The 9360-nt window shown below is 40.8% G+C and overlaps 1 protein-coding gene across 1 annotated transcript in view; it reads right to left on the bottom strand.

Moving 5' to 3' along the window:
- Nucleotides 1-4445: 4445 nt before the first annotated feature.
- Nucleotides 4446-9360, bottom strand: part of dhx58 (DEXH (Asp-Glu-X-His) box polypeptide 58) — a 5584-nt gene continuing 669 nt past the window's right edge. The window contains exons 3-12 of the mRNA XM_031867734.1: nt 7924-8128; nt 7608-7798; nt 7373-7486; nt 7022-7154; nt 6704-6889; nt 6338-6588; nt 5916-6227; nt 5637-5827; nt 5436-5529; nt 4446-5317 (exon numbers count right to left, since the gene is read on the bottom strand). Of these exons, the coding sequence (XP_031723594.1) occupies nt 5132-5317; nt 5436-5529; nt 5637-5827; nt 5916-6227; nt 6338-6588; nt 6704-6889; nt 7022-7154; nt 7373-7486; nt 7608-7798; nt 7924-8128 (1863 nt within the window). The 3' untranslated portion in view covers nt 4446-5131. The remainder of the gene's footprint in view (nt 5318-5435; nt 5530-5636; nt 5828-5915; nt 6228-6337; nt 6589-6703; nt 6890-7021; nt 7155-7372; nt 7487-7607; nt 7799-7923; nt 8129-9360) is intronic.

Below are 9360 nucleotides of genomic sequence, written 5' to 3'. Positions count from 1 at the left end.
TGTGTGTGTGTGTGTGTGTGTGTGTGTGTGTGTGTGTGTGTGTGTGTCTGTGTGTGTGTGTGTGTGTGTATGTCGACTACACAAGCAGGAAGCAACTGTGCAACTGTTGACAGTGTGTTTGTCTTACTTACTTCATGTGTGACACTGGCCGGACAGGTGTGATTTCTGTCGGCAGCCAGGAAATTGAGCTAGTGATGGACTTTGTGGTCCACTCATAGAAATGTTGCCTAACATTAATTGTATGCACAGACTGATTACAGTACTTCCTTATTTAAAAAAGTAAAATATAGAACTGGAGGTTGACGGACCTCCCACAGTATCCTGAGATACATTTTTTTTAAAAAGGGACAGTTCAGCCCAGAATCAAAAATACCTTTTTCCTCTTACCTGTATAGTGCTACTCATCAATCTAGATGGTTGTAGTGCGTAGTTGCCTAGTTTTGAAGATACTGGCCGGAGAGACTTCTGCCTTCTCTCAAATATAATGGGACTATATGGCACTTGGCTTGTGTTGCGCCAAAAACAACAAAAAACAGCAATGTCTCTTTCCTAAAGGCATGGCCCGGTTAATCAAAATAATCCACAGGACTTGTAGTGAGGAACGAGTTATACCACTTCTGGCATCTAAAAACTTTTCCTGCAAGTTCTGGCTTTCAACAAGGTATGTGCCAGGGCTCGAAATGAAAGCTTGCCCGCTTGCCCAGGCCAAGTAATCTCTGTTTGGTCAAGTGGAAAGAATCATGCAGTTGTCCGATACAGCCAAGTGAAAAATAAATGTGATCTTAATTCGGGATCGCTATTCAGTCAAATTCAGTCGTTAGATCAACATTAATATTGCTATTCGCCAATCTCCGATAATGCTAAATTTGTGAACAACAAATCCGATGAACTCGGCAAAAGGAGAGCTAGTTAACGTTAGCAGCCAGTTGACAGCACAGTCCTGCAGCATTGTCGCATTTGGTACAACTAACTTAATGAGACACGAAGGCCTATTATATTGTAAGTCATTCACATGTATCCTGCTCAGAGTACAGCACATTCCTATTCATAATGGAGCCAACAGCTAACGTCAACTGAGGTTGCATTGAGTTACATGATGGTGCGTTTAAGCTCCAAATAGTACAAAATAATAATGGGTAAAGGTCAATTACAAAGTCATCATGATGTGTTCAAATGTAATTTTGTAAAAATATTTTTGGCACAAGAAACTTGAATAAATACAGTTTGAAGGACATGTTTTCACAGCAACATCAAAGATCAGAGAGGAAATGATGACCCATCTAGACTTCTAAAAAACGATCTCATAATATACAATTAAAACTACTTATGCCCCCCAAAAATATAACCAAATAGCTGCAAAAGTAACAACACTTCCATCAAACATTTCCCCTAGGTCAAATGTTCAATGTATGTTACTTTTGGTCAATATGTTGAAATTGATGAAGTACTCCTTGAAACCTTTGGCCCCAAATTGGCAGGAAATAGTTTTCTTGACTTTAGACATTGATATCTTCACAGTGGCTAAACAGATTTGTTACCATTCTAATTGCATTGGAAACATCAATGTCCCTTTGATCTTTTGCAATTCAAACTGTGAGGATAGCTTTTACCAATCTTAAGTACCTACGAGTTACCAATACTGATTACTAGTTTAAATCAGGAACATAGGACCCTGGGAACATATGGGTGATCGCTTAGCATGCTAATATAATGCTGAAGATGGTAGACATCAATCTAAACAGCAGTGTGTTTGTGCTGTCAACATGTTACCACTGTGTCTAAGTAACTTCTACATACAGCCTGCAGAGCTGTTAGTATGGCTGTAGACTTTTGTCAAGTTGCTGACTTTTCTGCTGACTTTTTGCTTTTTTAATTGTGAACTTCAGGCATCTTTAAAATCTTTCAAATGAAACAGAGTAAGGGGGGGAAACCTCTTTGGTTGAACTGCTCACAACTCTTGCCTGCACTAAGGTCACAGGTAATCATGTATTGGTCAAAATAGGCCAACAAACAAATATGGTCGAGGTTTCCATTAACCTGTGAGCCATTGAGCCGTGCACTTTCTGTTTCAGCCAGATGACAACAGGGTATTGACCATGTACAATCAAAACAGGCCCACGACAGACTACAGCAACACAACAAAAAAACTTTAGTTTATGCTGATGACAGACTTGTCATCAACACACAGTGGCACGCCAGCTGCACGTGCGTCACCCTGATTCAATACAACGCTACGAATGGGACAACACGGTCAGAGTACACTTTGTTTGAGGAGTCACGAAAAGCAGTTTATCGTTACAGATCTCCCAGAACCAACGTTACAGCTGTAAAAGTAAACCGCGTGACGTGAGCGAACGAATGCTGCCAATTCGCAGTTAATTTGAAAACACACTCACCACCAGATGACAACTACGGAGCTGCAGTCCCGCCGGCCCGTATCATGCTGTGTTAGCTCAGTTTGAAAAAAATAAAATAAAGCGAACTTAACTGAAAAAAAATATTTTGATGTCAACCTGCTAATTACTTTCTCAATTAATTAATAACGACTTTGTTCATACAATTTCAGAAAATAGTTAGAAAAAATGCCCATTTTAGTTTCCCAAGGTCATTCAGATTGCTTGTTTTGTTCAACTGACAGTCTAAAACCCAAATACATTCATTTAACTTCTATATGACAAAAGAGAGCAGCAAGTACTCACATATGATAAACAAAGACAGGTTTGGGCCTTTTTTTGCTTGGAAAATGACAATTATCAAAATAGTAAATTTTCTGTTGAACAACTAATCGCCTACACACTTTATCATTACAGCTCTAATTAACCGTGTTAGCACCAACACAATTAGTCCTGAGATTCTCGTAGCTTTAAACATGCCCCAAAAGAACGAGGGTCCCTATAAACATGCTCCATCTTGCTTTCAGATTTTTAATGATATATGAATTGGACAAAGTCATGTCACGATTTAGAAAGTTGTTGCCTCGTATATTGGAAATTTTTGTTAATGTGTGCATAGTTTAATAAGATCCTATGATGTCAGTCTCTGAGCTGTAAGACGTGCTTTCCCTCCTCTAGAAACAGACTGGTAGTGCTCATTAAATGGGACATATACAGTAGACAGATTAGTCCTGTGTGGCCTGGATATCTATATATGACAAGAGGCCATACTATAAATGTGAGTCTATATGTGCATCACCTAAATTCACACACACACACACACACACCTACACAACACATCATCCTTTGCTCAACTCCTCCAAGCTTCTTTAATTTCAGAAGAGAGCTAATTGCAATTAAGATGCATGGGGTGTTGAGCTGGGAAGTAAAAGGAAGTAATCAGCGTTGATTATGGAGCCTGAGCCTGATCAGAGTAAATCATACACTGTACGGCTCCACTCCGCCTGCCTGAATCAGAATCAGGCATGACACCGGAACAGAGCCTGTTTTAGCGTGATTACATCCATGGCTGCACTACTGACTCCAGCTCTCTGCCAGATTTTGAAAGGATTACGGCACATGTGACACAGTGAGGTTGACTTCATCATGTCTTGCCCAGAAATACACAAAGATGTGGTGCGTGGGTCAAAAGTGGATCTACCAAATACAGCTGCCAGGCCTTAAATGAATGGCTTCCCCACAGTTGATTTTGTTTCATAATCTGAGTTTGTTTTGGAAACTGCTCATTATAGCCGAAGTTGTGCTGCTGCATATCAAGCTTGATTCATGTATGTTAACACAGCAGCAAAATGAAGCCGTAAATATCTTCAGCAGAGACTGTTTTACGCGATTAGCTGGCTAAATCTGTCTTTTGAGGATTGCTTAAATCAAGCTGAGGATTCAAGTTAATATGCGGTAAAATATATCTTTGAGGCCGGTGTGTTCAATGATCATTTGCAAGTCTGATACAACTGTTCCTCTATGTGGACTGTGTAGATGGTGTTAAATGATCCAAACTGGAATACATAACCCTGTATTGATCCATTGATGCAGAAGAAACATAGTGAGCTGCTGCAGTCAAAATATTTCACTCACTCTACAAAGGGAAGCTCTCGCAGATGTTGTGGTATAAGGCATCTTTTTACATCATACTATCTAAACACGCACAAAGACACAGTTACATTATTACAGCCACTGTTTGCATCGGAACTAATGCACGGAAATACTCCCTTTTCCTTTTCCTGTCAACGGAGTACATTTGTTTTTCTTTTCGAGATGTCAGATACACATATCCGGAGGCTGTAATCAACCATCTTCTACTAGCAAACAATGCAAACTACTGAAGCAGAAGGATATAACCGCAAAGTTTGGGGAGTGTGAGAAGAGAGCTACACGTTTGTCTGCCTAGACTGCATTTTTACAGCAAGTCTGAAGTAGAGAAATTGACTTGATTGGCTAATCAACACTGACACCTAGTGGTTAATAAGTGCAAAAATAATTACAAGAGATCTGTTTGGCATTTTAAGAGGAATGTTTATTAAAATGTCATCTCTGCAGTTAAAGTTTTTTTACATTGTCCATCATTTGTTATAAAATAGTATACAGCAACAAAATAAAATGAAAGTGTTTATATCCTGTAAAACACTTGAATAAGTACATAAAATATTTGAGATTATCAGTACATACACAACATCCACGTACCCCAGACACACATACATGCATCAACTGTGAAAAGTAATTTACGAGTTAAAAACATAACTTAAAATAGCTAAAAGAGAGTTCATCTTCGTGATGACATGTCGAGTGTTCATGATGGTTAAGGTTCATGTTACAGCAGAGTTCATTGTGTGCTTTGTTTCTGTGCTTGACTTGGCATGAAGCGGAGGAAACACACACAAAAACATGCAAAGGGAGTTTTAGGACCTTGGGCATGAATGAAACTGTCATGCTAATTTCAAGCATGATTGATGCGTAACAGGTTTAAGAACACTGCTGCCTCACTAGCCCGGCAGCACAAATGACTGCAAGCATGTGAGGAGTGAATTTTTGAAAAAGCCTGTGTTAGTATATAAGCACCTTAAATGACGCTTTCTCTAAATGAGCACAGGTAATCCAACACCAATAGAAGATAAAGATGTAAATGTGAAGTAGGGGAGAAGTAGGGGGGGGGACCTACACAGCGCTCTCTTGCTGGTGTCTCAATCAAGGAGGTCAGGGAAGTTGTCTTGGCAGTACTCTTCAAAGCTGAAGTCCTCGACAGTGAAAGGGACATCCTTCCACTTCTTCACAGTCGTCCTGCCATCAGGGGTCTCCAGGGCCAATTTCTTAATGGCTAGATTGGGCAGCAGGGCAACCTTCTTGTACTTCATCTCAAATCCCCAGTCCTGTGAATTCAAAGAAGAATAAAACTGACATCCCACCCACATCAACGCTGTTGATGACCTGCATTGAACTCTTTTCTGAGTTTTAAGTTAACTTTAATTGGCAGAGAACCCACTATACCTGGTTGCACTTGCTACAACTGATCGTACGCCCGGGCTCCCAGTCCTCAAAACTCTTTTCCAGCATCACTTCTCCACCGACTTTGTAGTGTTTCCTGAGAGCAAAGATCAGCCATGATTAGAGCAGTTAAGACATTTTGCAAACACTTCAGCCTGCATATGGATTTGCATGTACTCTTACACCACAAAGAGTTCAACTCACTGAAAGTCAGGATTGACATTGACATAGTGCGCGTTGTCAAGAAGTTTAATGTCACTGCCTGAGGCCACAGACTTTAAACAGTTTCGGCACAAGAGCTGGACGCTGTCAGCTGTGTTGCAACTCCTCTTCTCTAATTTGCGTGCCTCTGTAAGTTTTCTGAAAATAGCTGCCTGCTTTTGTAGCTCAGTAATCTGGAGACAAAGATGAACAAAAGGTGATGGCAGAAACACTAAGCAGTGAGAGTAAAGGATGAAGATGTACGGAGCACCGCAGCCTCACCTTTGTGCGAAACTCTCGGACGCTCATCTCTTGGACCTTGGCAATGGCTTTTTTCGTCAGCTCTTCCAGATATTCATTGATGAGCTCCCGCTTCACCTCCTTTCCCCCTTTCTCGGCAACCACTGAGTACTGACTGTCTCTCGCTCTGGCACGTCCGCTGGCCTGCTGCTGGGCAATCTCATTTGTAAGCAGTCCATAGCGTACCACCAGGTTGCATTCGGGGATGTCAAGGCCTTCTTCGGCCACACTGGTGGAGATCAGGAGGTTGACAGTATTGTGGCGGAAATTGCGGATCGTCTCCGCCTGCTCATTCTGCGAGAAAAGCATGTAAGGACTGAGTCATGCGAAACAGAAACCCATCTATAGACAAGTTGTGACTGAATTGGAATGACTTAATGCTCAGGGATTGTGTGTGAACACACCTGCGTCATGTAAGTGCTACCATTGCCAGCCCCGGTGAGGATGGCTGCCTTGATGCCAGCTTCCTGCAAGGCTTTATTGTGGCGGACCCAGTCATTTAGGCAATGGATGCTTTTACGTGTTTTACTGAAGAGGATTCCCTTTGAATTCACACTTGGACCAAACTGTTTCAGCAGAGTGCTCTCAAGTTTGCCCATCTTCGGGTTCTCATAGCGAGAATCTCCTGCCAGTGTCTGCAGCTCCACCTGGTTCTCTGTGTTTAAGGATAGTGATATTAATGATTGCTTGAATGGACAAAATTGTGAGCTTAACATATAAGTCATGTGCATTAAAATAAGACATGTAACTAATCCTTTTTGGACTCCTACCTTGGAAAAGTCCCACCAGGAAGAAGTCTGTTCCATCAATTGCTGTGATAAACTTCTTGTTGTAGAACAATTCTAGGGAGCGATAAGCATCCATCATTCGCAGGGTGTCGTTGATGAGCAAGGCATCGTTGTACTGTCTGAGGTGGAGAGCACATTGTGCCAGCAGTCTGTTGTCCTCTTTTACTCCTGATCCAAATAGACACATTATGTACCAGCATCAACAGAAGCATTGCTTTCTCTACACATTGGATTTTACATTTAATTTGCTTCAATTGTGTTCTCCTTGCCATCACATTAAAAATGTAAATGGGTTCTTACCTCGCTGCTCTAGTATCACCACATCTGCCTCATACTCTTGTGTGCCACACTCTCTCAGTGGGAAGTCTGGAGGAACGTTCATGTACTCATGGATCATCTGCATCATGCACTTAAGATGATCCCCGAATGGATCCTAGAAGAACACATGTTATATTATGTGATTATACCATCTTTCACATTGTTTTGAAGTTTTTGTTTGTTAAAATATGAGCCAAAGCAGATAAAAAAACATTTATCTTGGTGTGCCCAGGTCAGTTTATTATATTAGGGTGGATTACTGTCTGTCTACCACAGCAGTTATTAATTGGAAACATTAGTTGTTTTAAAGAGCAAAGAACAAATGTAGTTTACCTCAAGCCTTTTCTCCACAATGTCAAACTTCTTGACGGGTCTGGGTACGCTCTGCTGCAGCTCGGAGACATAGTTTTTAGTTGAAACTATGGCTGAGTCCAGGTTGGCACAAATCTGAGAAGGACAGAAAGATGAAGATGAAAACACTTGTGGGAGATCAGACAGACTATCTCATATTAGTGACAAATTCACTGTAATTTCAGTAAAAACCAAAGGTGAATCGGTAAACCCTGACCTCCAGTACATGATCAACCGCCTTTTCCAGGATCTTTGCGCCCCCTGATCCCGGTGAGGCAGTGAGACCCAAGATCTGTGGCAATGGATGTTCTCTTTTCAACTTTTTCTCCACGTAGAATGCCATCACCTTGTTGTAGACTGAGTCCTTGTGGGTGTGGTGACACTCATCGATTATCAGTAGAGTAATATCTGTAGGGAGGCATGAATACACCATGGGTACAATGTCTATGTACAACTCCATTAGAAAACCTTCATCAATTCAGCCAGTCATCCCAACATTATATTTATGGATGTTAAAGCTCACTTCTACTGACCTGACAGCTCAACGTGTTTGGTCTCCTCCATGTTAGTCAGAGCATTGTACAAGATCTGTGCTGTGCAGATGACCACGTCTGAGCTCTTGACCACTGGCCCGAAGAAGTCCTTCTCCTTACTCTCCCCACTGACTGGCACCAGGGTGTAGTCACTGCCCAGGTAAGGCTTGAACTCTTTGGTGTAATGTTGGTCTACAAGGTGGACCTACAATATAGAATACATTACAATTAAACTCATTGTATTTTAGCCACACTGGAAGTGTTTTTATGATGATTCTGTCCTGTCTACTGTGTGCAAGGGCATAGGTTTGCATATGGTCTATAGGGACTAGTCACGACCAAAGTTTGGGAAAGACACAATTGTCCCCACCAATATTTTGTTAATTTTAATTGCCTGTTAGAAATAAGAATTTTGCACAATATATTTGTAAACTCATTCGTATTATTAGTAGTGCTGGGCAAGTTAACGCGTTATTACCGCGTTAACGCATTAATTAATTAACGCCGACAATTATTTTATAGTGCGTTTTTGTCTGTTGCTCACTGGCAGCGGTGGAGGAATGGAGACTACTGGACATCGCTGCGGTAAAGTCAGCAGACACTCCGATCTCTGTGGTCAACTCAGCAGACACTTACACTTTAGTGCACCTATATGCTGAAATTCACGGTAAACGCATTCAAACGGCACAGATCGGGAGCGAGCGAAGGATTTTGAAAGTTAGTGGAAAGATTAACGTGAGACAACATCCGATTTCTTCAGACGAACATCCGGTTTTCAGAATAAGATGCCAACAAAGTATGAATTATATTCACATTAAGTATAAAACATGTTACCTGCATCTTGTGAGTTAAAGGGAAAATACACCTAAATTGTGTGTAAAGTATCTTAATTCTTTCATCGCTGGGTAACCATCATTACCTCGGAGTTACAGCATTATATTGATGAACAGTATACTGCATTCACATGCTCTGACTGTCATGAAGACACAAGACAGACATTTTTGATGAAACGTGCTGAAACATTTTATTCCTGTTTCACAGCAGTGGAACGTTTCACATACAGTCACACACTGAGCACAGATAGTGAAGAGATAGAACTGCTATTGCGTAAAGGGAATACTGCTGTTAAAAATAACCTTATTTGTTTAAAGTGTTTGCAAACCAAATGTTATTGCCCTTTTGTTCATATAGCAGTACTTTTAAAATAAAAGTGCGCAATACACTACTTTTGAATTCATTATTGAACTTTGCCATAACAATGAGATTAATCGAGATTAATTGCAAAAGTATTTAATCTAAGGTTTTTTACTGTTATAATGTTTTAATCAGTTCCAAGTTACACAAATGTTAATATATTTTAATAAAGTTTGCCTGTTCAACATAATATCAACAAATTTTTTTTATATGGCGGGGGGGGGGGGGGGGGGGGGGGGGGGG

The sequence above is a fragment of the Anarrhichthys ocellatus genome, unplaced genomic scaffold, assembly GCF_004355925.1.
Source record: "Anarrhichthys ocellatus isolate YVR2014 unplaced genomic scaffold, GSC_Weel_1.0 scaffold40, whole genome shotgun sequence".
Lineage (NCBI taxonomy): Eukaryota > Metazoa > Chordata > Actinopteri > Perciformes > Anarhichadidae > Anarrhichthys > Anarrhichthys ocellatus.
This window is presented reverse-complemented; position numbering and strand designations above follow the sequence as displayed.